Below are 21,324 nucleotides of genomic sequence, written 5' to 3' on the forward strand. Positions count from 1 at the left end.
TTTCTCCTCCTTTTAAAGACTGTCGGCTGCAGACTTTGCGTTTGCTGCTCCACTGCTTCCTCTCTGACTTTTCAGAAAAGGGAGAAAGTGCTTCATGTCTTGGCGTGAACTCCTGCCCCCCTGGCTGGTGATCGTAGCAGGACTGACGGGCATTGTGCTACTTTGCGTCTCCACCAAAGATGTGCCCACCACCCCTCTCAGGACCAAGGTAAGGTCATCTGTCTCAGGCAGGGTCAACCCCAGCCAACCCTGGCGTCAAGTGGGGCAATAGGCAGAGGGCATTATCCTCGTCTAATAAGGTTTCTTCTTAAGTAGAAGTTGCCTGTTTCCTTGAGCTTATCCCTGGTGCCTGACATTTAAACAAAAAACTGTTGTGCTTTGTTGCTTTTTATGTTCATTGTACTACTGAGTGACTTACTAGCCCAAATCAACCAACCGAGAAGGGGACTAGCACAAGGCTGAGAGGATGGGTTAGTCTCCTTCAAAATGCTGTAGTTTTCCAAACTGAGGACAAACCAGCCCATTCCATTTCAGGTGTCCAGCTGGCCAAGGAAAGCACAGGCTGAATATTGTCCACTGATGAGCAGAGACACTCGCTGCAGGCTGAGTAGAGCAGGTAGCCTGCTTCAGGAACTGCCCCAGAGCAGCAAGGGACCAGTGGTTCAAATGGCCCTGAACTGCTCCTGTCCTTAAAAAAATCTTTTTCGCTTACTCCTTTTCCGTGCCTTCCACTTTTGATTTTTATTGAAGAGCCAACCTGCCCTTCGCAGCAGGTTCAGATCTGCCCAGTGATCCACAGGTTAATCCCTATCTGCTTATGTCTCTTGATGCAAAGCTGCTGAGGTGAGGTCAGTTGTGGGCTGTGGTTTACCTGAAGAGAAGTAGGTTAACCTATGATTTTAGCAATACTCCCCACCCCCCACGCTCCACACAGAAACAGAACTGCATTAAAAAAATCCTTATTGTTCCATGCTCTGCCCACCCAAAATAACATCATGCTCTGTGTCCTTCCCTGATGCTGATTTGTGGCATAAATGTGGTCTTCTCCTTTTTGCTCCCAACAGCAGTCTCTTATTTTGTGAGGGAGAAAAAAATCTGAGTTTGTCTGCCAAGATCATTCATTTCTTCCTCTTCTGCAGCAGCTGACATGTCCCTGCGAGAAATACGAGCTGTCACTTGTGTGGGAGGATGCCAGCAGGCTCAGGCAGGAGCTCCGTCCTCCTTCCGCATTTCTGCTCAGGCTCCAGTCACACCAGCTCCTGGCCTGGGAGCTGGACTGCCTGTCTGGTGAAGCTGAGAGCACTTCCAGAATGGAAGGAGGAAGCCAGTTGCACTTGGAGGCTGCAGCCAGGCTCTCTAGTGCTAAACCCTTCTGACCATGTTAACACCAGCCTCCGAGGATGTTTCTCCTCCACTCAGTCACAGTTACAAATTTTGCTGTGCAAGATACAGCTTAGGCCATGCAGAACCACATACCTCCCAGATCTCCCAAGTTTTCTTTCTCTCTGTGTGGGAGATGTCCCAGTTTGGTGTCACGTAATGGGGGTAGAAAGGGGAAAAGGTTTCCTGAGAGGAGGGTCATTTTGAGAGTGGGGACATTCATAACAGCCACCAAGCTATGCTGCAGGGTACTCTTGCGGCCTCTCATTTCTGAATCCACGCACTGGGCTGCAAAAAGTGAGAAAGTCCTCAGCCTCAGCGCTAAGCACTAGGAAAGGGTCGCTCTCAACAGACAAGCTGTTGAGAAAGCTCATGCTGGCTCTTGCCAGTTTTGCTGAGACATTACCTTGGTCTCTGTTGGACAGCGTATATGCTGGTCGGCCTGAGCACACTGTGGCTCCAACAGGTCTGGCACGCATCAGGGCGAACCTAATCTGTGTCACACCATCTCTGCAGCGGGGCTTCAAACAGACATGCAAGTCTCGAGTTCCTCTGAAGCAAGAGCAAGCCGCAGCCCTCTGCTTTCTCCCCAAATGTCTTGTCTCTTTAGCAAACCAATCCAGCAGCAGCTTGAGTCCCAGAGTTAGCAGAGAGCCTGTATAGTGCTGTCTCACACTTCTTTAGGACCTGTTTCTCCTGCACTTCAGATTGCTCAGCTCTCAGTGCAAACCCTTTGCAGTTTCAGGAACTGCTACAGAGCATGTCCAGCAGCTGCCACTGAAGGGTGGCACTGAAGTGTTTCTCCACTCCTGCTGCTCCTCACATGTATTCAGCAATGCAGATGGTTTACTGCAAATCCACATTATCTTCTGGCTTCAGTTTTTCTTTGAATTTAAAAAGCTAACTCGAATACTGCAGTGTGGGCACATGGGTTACTCAGCGTACTTGTGTAATGCTGAGTAACCCTGCGATAACAAGGAAGTGTGCGTTCAGTGGTGTTTAGCTATAATGCTTTTGGGGTTTTCCAGTATGGCATTATTCTGGATGCTGGCCCATCCCACACCATCCTGTTCATCTATCAGTGGACTGCCAACAAAGCAAACAACACCGGGCTGATCAGGGAATGTAGCTCCTGTACTGTGCAAGGTAAGATGCCCAATTCATGTTTGGGAGGTCTATGGGATTGGCATGGGATGACTGGAAACCAAGAGAATTGCGTATACCCCATCTCTGCAGTTTTGGAGTCCTGTATCATCTAGCTACAGACTGAGATGGTGATGACAGTGAAGTGTAGGCTGCACATTTTCAGCATGGGCCTTCTGAACATGGGTAGCGCTAGCTATATACAGCTGGACGTCAGGGCATTCTGCAGTAGCAGATGAACAGTTTTACTAACCTGCTATGGGCAGGGAAGGACACAGAGGGGATGGGGCTGTGCTGATGTCCATGTAGACCAGTGGCAGAACCGAGGGAGGTGGTGAACAGCAACGGAGACAAGTCTGGCCACAGAGGGGGGACTCCTAGTAACCTTCTCCTCCTCCTGACTGTTATCTGGGCAGTAAGTGTTGTAGCTCCACAACAACAGAGACATGAAGCCTCCAATCCCCTATGTGAGGTTTGGCTTCACAGCTGTGAGTTCAGCTCGACATGCCACAGCTAGTCCCCACAGTACAGTGCCAGGCTGTGGTTTTAGGCATCAGGTTTTAAAGAGTCCTGGGGTCTTCCTCACCGGCTTGAGTCAGTTCAGTCCTGCCAGAGCCAGCTAAACAGGGTTCATGCATTAATGCTTGGGGTTTTTCTTCCCTATCTCACAATCTTGCTTTGATGTTGAAGCATGATTATAGCAAGATGCTGGGAAACCCTGAACTCTCAGTGTCAGTGTGCTGTGGGAGGGCAGCCACACAGCGAGCAGAGAAGAGGGCTTGTGCTCTCGCAGACTGTAAATACCAGCCATATACAGATGATGCAATAACAGTTCCCTGAAACCTTGTATGCATCCTTCAGCTGCTGCCATTTGGTATCTTCACTTGTCATGTTTGAATACTTACTTGAACCTGCAGCAGTGTCATCAGCAGCGACAAGACATCCAGGCAAGTCTCTTTCCCAGATGCAGAAGCAGTCCTCAGTCTGTGTGGCAATGTGGGCCAGCAGAGAACTGTGGTAACTAGAATGAAGCTGGAGGGGAAAGCATGGTCGGGCCTTAGAGAGCAGACAAGGACTTGGGAATGGTGATTCAAATTCCACTTTTGCTACTCTTTGAGTAGCCATAGGCAAGCTGCAGCTCAGCTCTATTCAGGGCCCGGGAGAGCAAGGTGTGTGGTGAGGTAGTCATGCAGCCAGAAAGATGAGTGGGCCAGAGGATGAGGAAGCAAGGCCCTATATGGGTAGTAGTTCAAAAAACACTTAAAATCCCATTGAATCTTGCTGGAAAAATGAGTCAGGGCTTGCACACAGCTCCTCTCCATGCAGCACCAGCTTCCTCCAGAGCAGAGGTGCCCTACTTGCAGGCATGGGGCTCAGAAACCACGTCCGCCAACACATGAGGAAGTGGCTGTAAGAGGCAGCTGACGCACAAGGACACACTGACACAGAGATGAGACTTTTGCTTATCTTTTATGGTGGTGAAAGCCACACTTCCATGGGTTGAGACAGCCTCAGCTGTAAGAGCTGTCACATGCTGATATGTGATCATCTATAGGATATCTTAGCAGCACAGCTAGAGTTCTCTTAGAGTGGGATTTAGGATTTACATATATTTGCTGTTTTGCTCCCAGTGCCGTGTTTTAGCAGAATGGCTACTAGTCCACTGAAATAACTCCTTTGTTCCGCCTGTGACAGGTCCTGTCTTTGCTGTCCTTCAGGGCATGCTTAATCTCTTCGGTAATCACTCTCACCTTTCTCCTGCATCTTCCCATAGGGTATTTCATTCTTTCCCCTGATTCTTAGGTCCTGGAGTCTCCAACTACTCAGATTCTCCTCAGAAAGTAGGGAAGAGTTTGGAGCCATGCTTGCACTGGGCCCAGAGTGAGATCCCGGCAGAGCAGCACAGCCAAACCCCCCTCTACTTGGGAGCAACTGCCAGCATGAGGCAGCTGAAGTGAGTGAATGTTGCAAACCCACACGCAGAGATCAGCACACGTCGTGTGGATCATTCTGTAAATGAATCTCACCCTGTCTGCTCTGCAGTGTGTTTCATCCCCAATCCACTGGTCAGGTAAACCTTTCTCAGCTCCCTGTGCGCTCAAGGGGAGTACAGCACAGCTGTGTGTCCGTACCGTCCCCCCAAACAGCCGCAAGGATGACAGGCTTGCTACTGCTACCAATCTGTGTAAAGTGTCCTTCACAACTAGGGCTTGAAACAACATCTGTCAGTTTGGAAGCTGAAGTGTTTTCAAGTTTATGTGACAACCTGCATGGGTTTGCAGTGGTGGTTCTTGTCAGCAGGCTGGGAGCTGTGGTGGGAAGCTCCACTTTATTGTACATACTTCTTTGGACCCTGTTCTCAGTTACCTCATTACTGGGACCTCTCCATCTCCTATTAGACACTGGGGAAAAATAAGGTCTGGAGGGGCCAGGCAGGGCCCCAGGATCCTGCAGTGGCAGAGGGATCTGAACTTAAGGCTCCCAAATGGCAGCCCAGCTGCTCAATCACCCTTCCATATTTTTGCTGCCCAGGCTGTGCTTGCCCCCAGTGCTGTGTGAGGGGAGGGGGAAGAGGTAGGAGGAGCAGGATTTCCATTGCGTCTCACTGTATTCTTACCCAAAGTGGGGAACATAGCAGAAGTCCTGCTGCTGCACCCACTGCGGGCTACTCCTGGTAGGGCCCTGTAACAACAAATGTGCTTCTTTTCCTTTTCTGTCTAGCCTCACCCATCCCACCCTCTCTGACGCTCTCCTTGCGGCCCTGACTGTAGCCCTGAAGTCATCCCCCTTTGACTTTCAGGGGGCGCAAATCCTGTCCAGCCTGGACGAGGAAGCATTCAATTGGGTTGCTGTTAATTACGTCCTGGAGAACATCATCAAGGTAAGGGGGGATCCCGCCCTGGGGAGTACAGAGCTGAGCTGAGCGACTCCCATTATCGAACAGCAGCAGCAACACGTGCAGGGATTGTTATAGCTCTGCACTTTGAACAATACTTAAGCAGAGCTTCCACTGACTTTCAAAGAAGGCAGGTTATATCAAACACCAGCTGGCTGGTGGACACGAGGCGACATGGTTAAAACCAGGTTGAAGTACCAAACCTCTAATATAGGATGTGCTCATGCTGTTGCTGTAACTGATCTGAGTTTTTCTGGACAACACATCTGGGACATTCAAACACAGATAACCTTACATAGCCTGGACCTGGTGCTTAAAACAAGAACACCATTGCCCCGAGCCCCTTCAGTTCTAGCTCAGAACCGCTGTGAAACAGGCATTGCTGCTGCGTCTGCAGGGATGCCGTGAGATTGTCACCCAAGTCCAGCTGTCCCAGGAGACGTCCTGTGAATGATGGACATGAGTCCTTTGCTGCCAAAGCAAAAGCCCTCAAACGTTCCTCTCATTGAGACAGTAATGAGACAGTGTCCCCAGCAGAGGGGGCCTGGTCTGTATTCAGAAAGAGCTCACTAAAGAAAAAGAATACATTTAATTTTCTTTGCTCCAGCTACAGTTTCTCAAGCCAAAAGGTCTCAGCAAGTCTCAAAGTGCCAGATAAAGGAGGGTTAGACAGCAGCAGCTGAGTTACTCCACAGCAGGGGATTAAAAGGCAGTTTTGATAACAAGCAGCAAGTGTGCATCGGTCAGGCAATTGCTAGCACCACTGGCAACAGCACAGTCCCCCCCAGTCCAGGGGCAGTCTTTACATCTGCAGTCAGATAAACTTTCCTGCCTCTACTGCTAACTTCAGCATTGCCAAAATCAGTTCTGCAAGACTGCGGGAGATGAAACCACAGGATTCTTCTGACAGGAGGATCACTTTGGCATTAAGGCAGCACTTGAAGCCCATATCTACCCACCTGGCAACCTCCCTCCACTCCCCCCATCCTCTCCTCTTTCCCCTGTTCCTACCTGCAGAGACCACTGCCTTGAACAGCCCACTGAGGTGGTGAACTCCGTACTTTGCTCTCACTGGCTGTGGGGAGCTCTCTGCGCAGATGGCAGTGCTTATACAGTGGCTGTCCTCTGCTCCCTCCAAAGCCACCAGTTCAACATCCTTGTGCCCTGGGGGGAAATAAAAGCTGGGCTGTACTGCACTAGAAAGCTGCTCTTTCTCTCTGTGCCATAATGCTTGTATCTGACCACGACTCAGATGTGAAAGTCTTAAGAACTGACCTCTCCATTTCTCTTTGGGTCAGTACAACTGGCGAGGACAGTTGGTCCCCTCCAGGAAGGGGATGGCAGGACTCCTGTCCTTGGGAGGAACCTCAGCACAGCTCACTTCCAAGATGGAAGAAAAGAACCAGGCACCAAAAGGAGGAGTGAGGCTGAAGCTGTACGGGCAAACACACAAGGTGTACACTCACCAGTGCCCCTGCCATGGCACAGACCAGCTCCGCAGCAGGCTGCTCTCCATGCTCATACAAGTGAGTATCTGCTGCTGGCATTTGCAAGTGCCCTGGATATAATGTCTACCCCCTGCACCGAACGACAGTATCATATGGCAAGGGTTGGTGAAGCTGGTAATAGCTGAAACATCAGTGACCATCTTTAGTTGAGGGTGTTTTTATGCATCTAAAAGCCCAGTGCATCAGATGCTCTCCACGCCTGAATTGATGTCCTCTAGGTAGACACAAAGGCACCCATTCCAGTTTCTTCTTTGCAGGCTCTGTTTGGCTCACTGCTTAATGCACATGAGCACTAAATTGCTCTCCAGAGGTGCTAAGACCACCTTCCTAGTGGAGAGAGGCAAACACTTCCCTTGGCTCCTCTGAACTGCTCCTCCATTCTACATGGGGAGCCTAAACAGCGGCACCTGGGAACCAGCTGGGACCTTGTTTGGGGTATTTCTGTCCTTTGCCAACTTTAACTTTGAGACAGTCTTTAAAATAGCAATATTTAATTTTGAAAACATGCAGATGTTTCAATTCTTCCAACCTTTTCTTCTTTCATTTGGGGGGGTAATAGAGGGTTGGCTGGATCTGATGCAAAGTCATGAATCATTTTGGTCCCCACTAAAACTGAATTTTTCAAAGATGAACTCAAATGAATTCACCCCCCACTTTCTTCCCCATAAACCTGCTCCAACCACACCTTTCTCTAGGGAACAGCCCCTTATCTGAGACTCACATGGAGACCCACTTCACAATTCTGTTACAGGGAATCCCTAGGGATGAGAAATGCTAATTCTTGAGGGGTTCCCTCCAACCTGCATGGCTCTGTGGGCAAAGAGCTACTCAGGAAGAGGGGATTAAGAAGCTGTGTGCCACCTGGGTCACCATAGCTACCAGGGAGCATGAGGGCTGAAGCATCATAAAACACTGAATTCCCCAGAAATTCAGTGACCAGACTTGTGAATATAGACAAAACAAGAATTGAATGTCTTTCTGGAAGGCAGACCAGAACAGCCTCTACATGGAGATTGTATTTCTGGCCTGACAGGGATCAGACAGGGCCAGGACTCCCACAGGCTGCAACTCCTCAGCCTCTGACAGCAGGCCCAGTCCTTGCAGCCTATCCAGAACTCAGTGGGAGCTGGGACCATGCTGCCCCAGAGGTCTAGGCCTTGCAGTTGAATAGTTTAGGTAAGGTTTTTGCAAACCTTTTACAACCTGCCTGCTCAATTATGACATTGTCATGTCAGGAGAAAAAGCAAAAAAATAAACAAAACCTCTGTTTTTCATTGTGTTATATTTCATTTTCCTTTATAAAGCCTTGGGCAGATCTCTTGCGTCTCCTCTTTTGCTACCTGTCTCCATTTTATTCTGTCCCTCTAGGATCAGAGAAATGTGAAAACTATATCTAACCCCTGCTGGCCCCTCACCTACTTCCAGGAAGTGCAATGGCATTCGGTGCATGCTGGGCCCTGTGCTGTCAGCGATGACACATTGGGCATTCCCAGCCCTGAAGACATGTTCAATGTCACCGGCTCCAGCAATTCTACTGCCTGCAGGAGACTTGTGCAAAGTCTGCTCAACTCTTCTTCTTCCTGCAGCTTCTTCAAGCAGTCTCTCAGCAGTGTTTTCAAGCCCCCCTGGACCAGGTTTCTGGTGGGTTCTCATTTACACTGGGGTAAGCAATTGGCATGAAGAGCCCATGAAATTGGACCAATTTGGTCATTCATAAATGTAGTGGGACCAGCCAAGCTGTACCTTGTGCTAGCCAGGAGTGCCAGTGCTCTGGCTAGTGTTGAATACACAGTGCTAATGCTGTAGACATGCAATCCTGCCCTCTCCCCCTCCTCAGCACACAACTGTTCAAATGGGCACCCCAGGCTTCCCACCAATAACTGTGGTAGGGCACTCTGATCCCATGTATCAGCCATATCTGTTGTGAGATAAGGTTTGGGGAGCTCCATTATGGCTCTATGGCACATGTGAGCCAGCAGGGTCAGAGCAAGCAGGAGTCCTGCACTGAGCATCTCTTCCCATGCCAAGTCTGTGGTGAAGCTAAAGACCTTCTGCCCCTTTCTGAGCAAACATCTGTGGATGCTCTACCACAAGTGTCCTTGTATATGAAATGCTGGATCTAGTGTTCAAAGTCATTGGGATGTTAAGTCAGGACCAGCTCAAGATCCTAGGGCACACTGAGTGCATTTCAGAGAAAGGATGAGGAGGAAGGAATTACAGAAATCACCACAATTTCCTGTTGCCAAAAGCGTCCCATGGATATAGTGCCAAGGAGCATAAGGACTAGCCTACTTAACATTCAGACAGGGCCAGGAAGGCTGCTGTATTCAAGCTAGAAACAATCCGGTCTCCATCTTCAGACAGTAACTGATCCTGCTTGTTTTCCCAGTGCCTATCAGAGGCACTGTAACCACCAAACACAGACAGGTAGAAAGGACATTCTGGAAACATGCCCCATGGCTATTGCCACTTACATTTCTTTACACACTGTATGGAAGCATGCCAAGTGCAGTCCAACCTGATGATTATTTCTGCTGCTGTTATAGGTGATTTCTGAGGCCCTGGACTTCCTGAGAGAGACTGTATCCTCTCCTGACTTGAGTCAGGCAGTCGACAAGCTTTGTGGGATGTCTGTCAAAGAGGTAAATGTGGAATAACTTAGTGTGCAGGGATAGAGCAAAGCAAGAAACAATCTAGTTGTAAAAGCTCATGTGGCTCAGGCTGACAGAGCTGTAAGTTACTGACCCCTTCAGGGAAAAAACTTGGATTTGCCTTTTTTTTTTTTTATACTTCGAGAAAACAGGCTGTACTTATTTCCCTTCCTCTCAAATCCCAGTTGTTGCTAACACCTGTACTCAATTAAATGAAAAGCCACAAGTACTTTTTACTGCATATTAGGGCTAGAGAGGCAGCCTGTCTAGTCTCGCTTATACATCACCTTGTTCTTCCTGTTATCCTTCTCTCTCCTTATGTGCAAGGAGTGCATCTACTCAGAGTCTAGGGATTTTCCCATTTCACCTGGGCCCAGGGAGACTGAACTATGGGGGAAATGGAAGTTCTTTTCCTAACTTGGCAACTTATGAAGTCACCCTCATTTGAGCTTACACTGACTGAGTATCCCTTCCACAGTAACATCCAAATTGGCCATTCCCTACAGGGTTTGATAATGGGGTAGCAAGGCCTAAAGCTTTCTTTTCTGGATAGAAGAGAAAGATCTTAGTGTTCCTGATGAGATAAAGGTTGCAGCATTAGCTCAACCTAATTAGAGAGCAGAGAATCATGCCAAGGAGTTCACCTGCAGGACAACTGTAGGAGAGTGGGTTGTCAGTTCTGCTGCTCTTGCAACTGCCTGAGCTTTTAATGAGATGGGAACAAAGACACTGAGAGGTGACGGGGATTCTCAGACAACAGCCCAGTGGGTGCAGGGAAGCATGGCCTCAGTCTGCACAGGACACACAAACGCTTCTCCTCCAGCCCTGCAGTCAGTCCCAGAGCAGGACATGATGGGTTTTAATCAGGCCTGAAATTCAGCTGCTGATTTTTTATTTTTTTTTTTCTTCTTCCCCCTCCATCTTCTTTTGGAAATGACACCAGCTAGCCAAGGAATCCCAGACAAGCCTGGATACACTTGCTGATTACTGTGCTGTGTCCACCTTCATCTTTCATCTGAGTACAAAGGGATACACGTTTGATTTTCACAGCTCTGCTCGGACTGAGTTCCAGGAGAAGGTCGGTTACCTTCAGTGTGGTACTCCAACTGTGAGGGAGGGTGGTTTGAGTAAAGCCAGGCTGCCCCCACTCCCACAAGCCCTAACCAATTGGGTTTCTCCAGCAAGATATTTTCATAAAATAAATTCACAATTCTAATAATCAAGAAACAAATGTCAAAGAGGATGATTCCACTTGTCGCCACTGAAAAAACAGACAGGTCAAAATCTCATTTGAAAGCAATATCATCTTTAAAAGTCTGTGACCAATAGCAGGGCAAAGAAGATAGCTTAGTTACTACTTAATGCTAAAGACAGAAGGATGATATTATTTCCTGAGCCAGGAGATCCTACCCTATCTCTTTGCAATCAACCTCATTCCAGTGAGAGTTTGTAACTGGTGGAGGCAGCATTAAAATTGCTTCGAGATCTGGAGCCCTTAAGGGAAGGGGGATTTGACGCAGGTCTTCTTAACTCTCTTCCTTCACAAAAAGGAAAGAAAGCCCATTCCCAAACTTCTTCTCAGCTCACTGACAAAGGCACAGTCCCATACTATCTGAAAATGGCCACACTGGTAATAGTGGTTCTATCAACTATCTGAAAAAGGCAAGGTAAGAGTGAGGTCCAGGGTCCACCCAAGCAGTCCAGTCAGGAACAGCCAGAGATAAACTACTTACAACATCAGTCTGAGGTCCATCCAGGCGACAGGGACAGAGGCAAAGCTACCAACAACATATTCAAGAAAAACAGTAAGCTGCGACCCCAGGAGAAAGAACAGGACACAGGAGCATCTACAGCATAGCCCAGAGGAGATCTGAGTGCCCAGGCCTGAGCATAAATGGAGCTCCCTGGCCAAGGGGCAGAGGGTGGAAGGTGCATGGGTGGAAGCCCCAGGTGAAGCTAGTCGGGGCAATTAAGGCCTGTTAGTGCACTCAGGGCCCTGACAGTGGGAGAGCCTGCTCTCTTGAGATTTCAAGCCTAATCCTTGGATCAATCTCAAATAAAGTATGTTAGGCTTTAGGACTGTGCACAGAAACACAGCTGGGGTCCAGACTTAGGCTCCACTGTCTGCTGCTTTTCTGACCTCTCTTCCTTTTTATTTCAATAGATTGGTGACATATCATCTGGCTGGACTCTTGGGTACCTGCTGAATCTGACCAACACCATCCCCCAGGACAACCCAAGCTTCCTCAAGGGGATTGAACCAGGGGTCTGGTCTTTGCTCCTCATCCTCTTTGTTGTGTTGCTCACTGGCTCTTTCATGCGCATTTCGTACCGAGTGATGGTCAGGGAAAACAGCTTCAGTAACAGGAACAGCAGTGTTTTTGATGACAACTGACTGTTATTCCAGGACTGGATGCTCTTGTGAGAGGGCAGTTAACAAGGTACAAATAGAAAACACACAGGTATATCTCAGTGGAAGATGCAAGGGATTTTCCTGCAAGACTCCAGAGCCTCAGTGCCTTATTTCAACCTGCTAGCCCTTGCACTACTGTAAATAGAGACAACAGATCTTGCTCTGTAGAAAGCCTGAGATTCCCAGTGGATGGCAAGCTATATGTTCTCCAAACGATCAGCCTGCACAGATCTTGCTTGGGCTGCAACTAAGATTACTAGCGTTCACACGATGGAACCATACCCTTGAGCAGGCCATAAGCACTACTGTAAAGTTAATATTGAATAATCTTATCCAGTCAAGAGAGGTGGTTTCTGGAAAAGGTGCTCTGTCTGTTCTCTGACTACAAAAGAGAAGATTCCTGCAATGTCTCCAGTAATGAAGATGGAAACAGCCTTAAAATACAATCAGAATATAACAGCTAACTTGCTTCCCTGTTCTAGAGAAAAAAAGCAAATATTTTCTTCCTGCTACTGCTCATCTGTTTTTCCATCTTAGCGACACTATGCATGCCAGCCTCCCTTCCAGGGAATGCTCCTACATTCAAAAGCAAGGGTCCCTGTTTGGTGGTAATGGTACTGCTATCAGCGTTATCAATGTTACAGCAGCATGCAAAGGCCCTGGTGGAGATCAACACCTTCCTGTGGCAGCAGCTCTGAAAGTATTAAGAGAATCTCTGCTCCACAACGGCAGAAAATGTACAGAGCACTGAAGGAGAAGCAAAAGGCACAGATACACAGCTGAGTTCCTGTCTCTCAGCTAGGCCATGGTAACTCAGGATTACACTTGTCAACTTAAATTCTTTCATCGGGGGTTAAATCAACGCATTTTATCTCACATTTGCTAAATCTGGGGGACATGCTTGGCTGAGGTTCACCAGTTCATTCAGTTGCACTAAACTGCCTGTCATGCTGACTGTGGAAGGTGAAGTATTTCATCTCATACTGCCCTTTAGAGAAGAGCAGACCCAAGAACAGAAGGTGAATTTCCCAGTTGTCAGTCCAATGACTTCTGTGTTAGACTGTGACCAAAGTTACCTTATAATCCAATACTCAGGATTCCTCTGGGACTTAGCAGTCATTCTAGCTCCTCTGGTCTGCTCTGCTCATCTAACACATGAGGTGGAGTACAAGTTCTCAGTGTTATTGTGAAGAAAAGGGACAGATTCAGACAAATACTGTTCTTTTACTAAAGCATTTCTCAGATAGTTTCAGTGACTTAAACACATAAGTTCTGTTAAAAGCCGAAGGGATGAGTGCCTCCAACTCATTTCAGACTACTTTAACCATGTTTAATTGCTTATAAATGCAGTGATGTGCCTTGTAGGATCTTTAAAGCTACCATGGTTCCCAAATCCATTCAAATCTGGTTATTAATCCTTTGTGCTCCTAACTCACATACAGGAGCTCCCACTTGTAATATTGGTGGGTGTACTCATAAATTTTCAAGCCAATTAATGAAGATTTGGAACCTGCCATTCAAGTTTGGAGGGGTGTGGAAGGAGATTTAAATAAGCTTCATATTAATTTCTTTGAGTTGCACATTAGATATTTTTAATTATATCATGTTATTAAAGATGTTTTAATAGCCTGTCTGTGTTATTCTTGGTGAGGGATCAAAGCGGGGGTTTTATTGTGAATACAAAGTGTTTCAGTGAGGAGGATGGGGGATGCTGATTTTGCCTCTGTTTACTCAAGAGCTGTTATGCTGTGTACTTTTGGGGTACAGAGTGAGACTCCCTGAAGGCACTCTCTTCCCAGTGGCAGGCAGGCAGCAAATGACTTCAGATAACCTGGCTGTTGGTATCTAGTTAATGAGACATGTCAACATCTTTGATGTGTTCTTTGCTCAAACTGTCTGAAGAAGGCAGGAGGCATTCAGGCAGGCTTGCATAGAAAAAGCCTGAGGTTGTCAGGAAGCCAGTGGTATCCGGGAAATTCCTGAGACTTCATCCCTCCCACATCTGGAAATGCTATCATTAAACAGGGTGCTGGCTCTGGGACTTGTCAGCACACAGGAGACCTGTGGGATTCCACACTGAGAAGGATCCTGCCCGAGAAGGATCTTACCATTGTCAGAAGTGGAAATAAGCCAGTGGAGATGCCAGGAGCACCAGGACTCCAGGTGTTCTGTCTGGCTCAGTCATTGTGTCTCCTTGATTTTGGATACTAGATCCCAGGGTCCAAGAGAAGGGATGTTGAGTGCAGCTTCTCCAAACTTGTTCAGAAGTGCTGAGATTTGCTCAGGTAACAAATGAACAATGGGGCGAGAAGCTCAGCACATGTTCCTGACACTTCACTCTTGCCTCACACAGTGACAGCACACATGGATAGCCATAACTTGCCCCATTAAATCCATGACACTTGACAACCACCATTCCATATCAGGCTGCTGCTCTGAGATGTGAACACAGCTCACATCTGCTTAGTTTAGAGCAGATCCTAAACTCTTGAGCTGAAAGACAGTCTGTTGCTCTTCTTAGCAAAGACACAGTGAGACATTTTGACAGCTAAAATTCCTTTCCCCCAGTGGTCCACTCATCACAGGCAGCAGCTCCTCTCCCTCCTTTCCCATCACTTTTCCAAATACTGCCACTGCTGCTTTCTGCTTCGTCTTCTGCTGCAGGCCTACTGCAGGCGTACAGGTGGTATCAGAAGGGGGTAGGCGTATTTGGTCTCATATAATGGCTGTGCTGCCCATCCCAAGCTGCAGTCCCCCAGGGGCCAGCATTCCCAGGTGGATGGGTCTTGTGCTATTCAGTATAGGGAATGGGTAGCATTGCAGATACACTTAATTCTCTTCCTATCTGACAGAAAAAAAAGCACTTACAGATATACTTGTTAAATGTTGAGCTGGGTTGTGTTCTAAAAGCCTTGAAGTATGTTTTTAGTCATTAAAAAGGTAAAAAAGTAACAAAATGGGGAACCTAGGAGGACACATTCCTTTCTCCCAGCTCTCTACAGAAGCAGCTCCTTCATGTCAGCACTGTACAAGTCTGCAGAACTAATCCCCAGATTACCTGTACAGCAGAAATCTACTTAAAGGAGATTTTTAGATCAGCTCATTTGCTTTGAAACAAAGATGTTTGAAACTCTTTGGTAACAACGCAGTATTTTATTGTGGAAATGATTAATAACGGGATTTTCTAACTGTTCACAAATCTAGTGTTTTTATGCATAGCTCCTTCCCTTCTCACTCTGGGGTAAACTATGAGGAAGATCTTCTAGCAGATAATGTCTGCTCACAGCAGTTCTGTTGCTGTCAGCAAGTATCAGTAAGAAAGAAAGCAAAAGTTTTTGATATAAAAATTGACATCAGAGAGAAGTTTATCTATTCTAGCTCCAGAAACACAATAGGTTAGCTGACCTGCTGCTGTCTAGACTGGCCTCATTTCTTATCAGCATGTTTCTAGGAGTATATTAATGCCTTGTCTTTCTTTCAGGTTATACCATTTCCAAAGTGTCATGGTTCCCAGCCAGTACATCCCATCCAGATTGCACCACCAGGCCATTTTTACAGATTTTGTGCATAATTTTTTGAGTTGTTCTTGGTCTTTGGTTGTGAGTGACCTACTCTTATGGACTCCTATGGGCAGCCAATGAATTTCCACACAAATGGAGAGAAATAATGGTATATTGCCTGCAGTGTAGTTCTGCAGTGCCAAAGCCACCACCACAGGAGCAGAGCTGTTTTTTTCTCCCTGTTCTGAGGCATCAAACTCCCTGGGGTCATAAGAGAGCATCCTAAGCCGTAACCTTCCTCTCAGTACTTGGCTGTAGATGATGTGCTACTTTTGAGATACAGGTATTTCACAGAACACTTACAAATGAATCACTGTACTGGGATTTCGAGCTGGACTCACTCCAAAGCACTGTCACGAACTTCCTAGGTGATCCTGGCAAGTCATGAGAAGGTCAAGGAGAACCGTGTGCCTCAAGAACTTTGCAAAACTTGCCATAATGGGTAAGCTTCAGCTTCTCACTGGTAATGCAATGACTGTGACTTTCTCTCTTCCGGATATTGTCCTGTCTATGAAGACTTCCAGTTCAGTGGTCAAGGGAAGGCCTCTGAAATACAAAGTGAAGAATCAATGTACAGCACCAAGTACTGCAGTACTTGAACTCATTTAAGCTGTTTGGTGCTGTTATTATAAATAATAGTGAAATCACTTGAAACGCACAACCACTGTTGGAGCAAATCCAGCAGGACATGAGAGGAATGCCTTTTAGGATGGCTGGATTTAGAGATCTTTCAGTATATTTTTATTTTGTTCTTATACCATGCCTATGGTCATGTATCTGAATATCTTCCAGAGAAATAGGAAGCCATATGATGTTTATATCCTACCTCGTGGACTATCACTCCTACTTCATGAGCTAATTCAGAACACACAGAAGTAGATGAAAATGCTATCAATAGAATGAACATGACCAAAAACTGGGATCAGTAAAACCCCAATTTTTGCCCCAGCTCTCTCTCTAAAAAGTCTTTTCATAATGCCATCAAATCCAGAAAAATCAGTGTTTTGGTATTTTGCAAGTGTAGCACACCCAATCTTTCCAATGAGCACTAGTACACAGTAGAGACTATGCGGGTTTGACCCGGTTTCCACTATGCCCTTCTACATCAGACATTCAGAGAGAGACTCCTCGCAGTAGAGTACTTTTAGGACCCCTGTTCAAGTCAGATAAACACTGAAAACAAGCTCCTGCTCCCCGGAGCGTGTAATGACAGGGTTTAGTCACAAGAGGGAGGCTCGCTGGACAGCACCTTAGCCTTAGGAAATCACTAATACCATTTTTACCCAACTAGTAGCTGGTCCCACTTGAGATCAAATATATTAGGATGTGGGCTTCTCTTGAAACTTGACAAGGAGACCTACGATGTGGACACAGATGAAAGACACTGCGATATGGAAGTTTTCTAAGTGTGAGATGTGAAAGCAGCTCTTAGCAGTAATTTAAGAAGCACTGGCATTACTGTAAGAACGCTTCTAAGCAGGTAGATGGGCAGCAGCATGTGCACAGGTGGCTTGGAAGAAGGCTCTTCTGGAAACCAGGGGGAGAATAATCCCCAAAAGGAAGAGGACTGCCCTGAGAATGAAGTAGAGGAGGCTCTGAGAAAGACAGAGGAATGATAAAAATCAACTTTTGTGCAAAAAAAAGCTTATTTTTGTTCACAGCAGGGGGTGTCACCATATGTCCACCTCATGACTGAATTAGTCACCACTTCTCTGTGGAAATTGTCTCTGGCGAGTGGCTCTCCTGCATGAATGAAGGTGATGCCTGTAGTGGTTATCTCTGGACAATGTACAGCAGTGAAGCTGTAGAACTGGATGAGGGAATGTTATGGGAAAAGTGTTCAAAGTTCACTGGTTTCAAACATGAAGGAGATATAAATTGAATGATGCCAGTTAATGATGAACCTTCCGTCAAGGAAAAGCTGTTTTAGCATTATATTCTGTTTCACAGTAATCACTGACAATGTTTAAGCCTCTTTTGAGTGCAAGCTTTGAAGTAACAGGCCCACAGCCTCCTTTTGAACTGAGGGGCTCAGTGGAAATCATCAAACCAAATGGTAGGAGCTCTTTTTCCACATAGCTATGGTTAAACCATGGAGGTCATTATTACAGGAGATTGTTTATACCAAAAGCTTACATAGCTGCAAAGGGTGATTAGACAAATTCGTAAGAAAAAAATCCATGAAGGCTATTAAACAGAAGGATACTTGCATGTGGCTGAAGAATTTCCTGAACCACCCACCACATACATGTATGTTTGCCCTGTTCATCTTTGGCATCTGCTACTGGTCATTAGAGACAAGATGCTGGCCCAGACAGTCTTGTGGCATAATCCCATTCGGCTGTTCCTATTCCTTTCACCATGAATCCGACACTTGCACCTCTCACTCACCAGTCTGGGAACAACCCCTCATGTTCAGTAAGTGCTTCCTCAGCAGATCCATGAGAATCAGAATCTCTCGGAAGCAGTGCAGTAATTACTTGAAAACAAATATTGTTTATCCTTAGAAATAACAATCGGAGAGAAAGACTAGAATGACCAAAGGTCTGCACATACCTGTGTCCTACTTCAGTTTTACCATATATCTGGAGCAGTCCCAGCACTGAAAACTCTTCAGCTCTGGAAGCAGGCTTCCACCTGCATTGATTCTGCAATGTCCCTCTGTTGAACTCAGAGCTTCAGATTTTACCTAGATAAATGGAATTTGTTCTGTGATTTCTGCTTGGACTCCTGACAGTCCCAACACCATCCCAACCCCAAATACTAGGCTCAGTTTAAATAAGGACACTATGCCAAAGACACAGACTGCTGTCTTGCTGGTGATATATCAACACAAGAATTAAAGTCATTGTCTGCCTACATGCCAAGGGGAAGGATGATCTCTTTATACCCTATTGCACACAACGGAACAGTGATCCAGTGGAAGGGGAACAAATAATACTCATAAAGTTCAAGAAGGTATCTCCCTGCTGTGCTCAAATTGAGTGTATTCACAGCAAAATCTTTTTTCATCCCCTGCCAAAAGCTGCACAGAAAATTACAATAAAAAGTTAAAAAATAATTTGTAGTTCAAAAAATAGAAATTCAACTTCCAACCTTAGCTCTAACTTCGCTACCGTGACTTCCTCTGAATTATACCTTGGGACTTTGGCCTGGTAATAGCGACTCCTAATGTTTTCTAATATCCCTGTTACAGCCATTAATTCATAAAACAAACTTAAGGATGGAAAATCCAGAAGCAGCTAAATGAATGAGGTGCTGAAGCCTCCTTGCTTGTCACTTACAGCAAGGTTTGAGGAAAGAGCCTCTAAAAAAATCAAATACCAAATAAAACAGATGTCTTCAACAACAGACATAATGTGTGAGACGTTCCTCCCTAGTTTGGGCTAGCTGTTCCCCTCCTTGCTATCCTGTGTTCTTCCCAACTGCCCCCCACTCTCCCGCCCAGGGAATCTGCAGGAACTCCTCTGTGCAGACTGCCCACGAAACCACCACCATTTAGAAATGCACTTAAGCATTTTGTTCCATCAGGGCCAAGAAATTTGAAAATATTTTTTCTCCTAGACTTTGCCCAATTGTCAGTGTTTTGTGCAGATGGTTTGCCTTTGAAGGAATGCTTCATGTGAGATGGGGTTCTGGCAGAAATCCGCCTTGTTACTTGCCAGCTCACCTTCTAGTACACACTAATTAGGTTGCTGGGATGCCACAGCATTAGGAGTCGCAGGGCTAAGATGGTCTGCAGCTCCAGCAGCTTCCCATAGAGACTCCTTGCAGCTTGGCTGTATTCCTCCTCACAGAGAGCTTAGAAATACCGGCGTTTTACTTTAATTTAAAAAATGCAAAAATATTTAAAATAGAATTCTCATTTGCTGTGGATCTGGATGTAGCTAGGGACAGAAGGGATAGCATTAGCAAAAATAAATTTCGGGTGAATATGAAATGTCTCCTAACCCACAGATTCTCCCAGTGAAACCTCTGGAGATTCAATCATAGAAGCTAAATTTCAGCCATCACACAGGGTGTTAACACCTGCTCCACTGCATGTGATATTGCATAGCATTTTGGAGACAGATATCAGAAGTCCTAATTGAGCAGGACATTTCCACTTCTTTTTTGCTGCCACTAGGAACGCTGGGATGGCAACCATTTGTCACTCCGCACATTACAGAACAGCTTCCCAAACATTAAAGGCAGTGAGGGTTGAACCACAAGCACAAGCTGTCAGAGGCACAGGCTACAGAGGCTCATGATTTCTATTAAAGCGAGGAAACAGATCTTTGTCAGTGATGCGCGGTCCTTCCCAGGCTGGAAAAAAACACTGTATCTGCATGAAATACAGCAACACTTGAACGGGCAAATCTCCTACTCATCCTGCAATGGCTCCCCCTGCTCTTTTACAGGGAGTGCCGGCTAGGGCTTCAAGAGCGCAGAAGCTTACTAATGCCGTACTGAGTAGGCTTTTCTGAGAATTTATGCTGAATCTACTTTCCTAGATAGTAGAACATTGCAAGCAGCAAAACACAGGCAAGACTAAACTCCCTCCTATATTCTTAGTCAGAGAGAACATGGTATTCAAGCTTTACGTTACTCTGTTTGAAGATGAAAATACTGTATCACATCCTGGAGGAAAAGCCGTCTTTACTGATTGTTACACACTTGTATGAAATCTTGAGCAAGTCTGGTTCAGATTCACCCCAGCTACCTTTGATACTTGAATAAGACACTGGAGTTTTGGATCTGGTCACCTAACCCACCTTTACAGACACCACAGAGAGAAAGGTGTTGTCAGGGGGCAATTCAGAGCTGGAGTGGGCTGAATCAACGCTTTCCACCAAATCTGGTGTGCATGCAGCCCCGAGTTAGCTATTCAATTCAGTGTTTAAAATTAGGTGGGATAAATCTGGACCCAAACGTCTTTGCATGACTCAGCTCTCTCCGAGTAAATTGCATAAACCTCCTACATTCTGGCTTCTAATGTGGAGGACAAGCAATATGCCAGTGTGTCTTCCTAGGTCCTCAGGGACTGTCTGGGCACCTCTGAGACTGTTAAAGGGCTCTCCCAGGGCCTCTTCAGGCTGCCTGAGACTCCCGGGTTACTCCAGATGCTCTGGGGCTCTTCCTAGTGTCTCTGGGGGCTGTTCAGGTACCTCTGGGGCTCCTCTGGGTCCTGCTGGGCTCTTTCCAACATCCTTGGGAGCTACAATGTTTACATGCTAGAAATAGCAATCACCTACACCCTTGTATTAGGCCAATTACCAAAGGCTGTTCTATCTCCCTCAAAAGTCTTCGTGATGTTATTCTTCCTCTGCTCACCTCCCCAGCTGACCCAGTCACAAAAATGGTTGGGTTGTTATCCAAGCACAGATCATTGTATGTATACAAGTCATAATGTAGCTCCGTCTTGTACAAAAGCCTGAATGCTATAGAGACCCAGCTCAATGCACTCCATGTGAAAAGAATCGAGGTCATCTGCTGCTTTTGCCTCAATCCACTTCCACATCAAGGCACCAGTTTGAGACGAGTCAGGTTTGGAGAACCCAATTAGGAGTCTCTTTCAAGTTGTAGCTACATTATGAAACAATAAGAGATGCTAGGACTTGTAGACCTTGCTGGCATCCTAATGAATATACATAATCATAAAGGCTCTGCTAAAATAACAATCATGGTGCATCCCCTAGAAGCTGTGACCAACAGATGAACTGTCTATGCAAGAACGCGCTAACAAAGTTGGATTGTAGATGAACAGTCCTGCAGAACAAGAGACAGAGAAAAG

At 46.3% G+C, this 21,324-nt stretch overlaps 1 protein-coding gene across 1 annotated transcript; it reads left to right on the forward strand.

Moving 5' to 3' along the window:
* Window positions 1-13,567, forward strand: LOC106493028 (ectonucleoside triphosphate diphosphohydrolase 2-like). Its single transcript, XM_013952985.2, has 9 exons — window positions 1-208; window positions 2,409-2,526; window positions 4,327-4,477; window positions 5,245-5,404; window positions 6,718-6,945; window positions 8,296-8,568; window positions 9,474-9,569; window positions 10,522-10,656; window positions 11,743-13,567. The coding sequence occupies exons 1-9, from the start codon at window positions 95-97 to the stop codon at window positions 11,971-11,973; spliced, it is 1,506 nt and encodes a 501-aa protein (XP_013808439.1). The 5' UTR covers window positions 1-94; the 3' UTR covers window positions 11,974-13,567.
* Window positions 13,568-21,324: the final 7,757 nt, after the last annotated feature.

Source organism: Apteryx mantelli, chromosome 21 (genome assembly GCF_036417845.1).
Source record: "Apteryx mantelli isolate bAptMan1 chromosome 21, bAptMan1.hap1, whole genome shotgun sequence".
NCBI classification, from domain to species: domain Eukaryota; kingdom Metazoa; phylum Chordata; class Aves; order Apterygiformes; family Apterygidae; genus Apteryx; species Apteryx mantelli.

What these genes read in the sequence shown, in the direction of transcription:
- LOC106493028 (XM_013952985.2), top strand. Translation starts at nt 95, where the DNA reads ATGTCTTGGCGTGAACTCCTGCCCCCCTGGCTGGTGATCGTAGCAGGA. An exon ending in CCACCCCTCTCAGGACCAAG is followed by an intron (nt 209 to 2,408) that starts GTAAGGTCATCT and finishes GGGGTTTTCCAG; the next exon opens with TATGGCATTATTCTGGATGC. An exon ending in TAGCTCCTGTACTGTGCAAG is followed by an intron (nt 2,527 to 4,326) that starts GTAAGATGCCCA and finishes CCTGATTCTTAG; the next exon opens with GTCCTGGAGTCTCCAACTAC.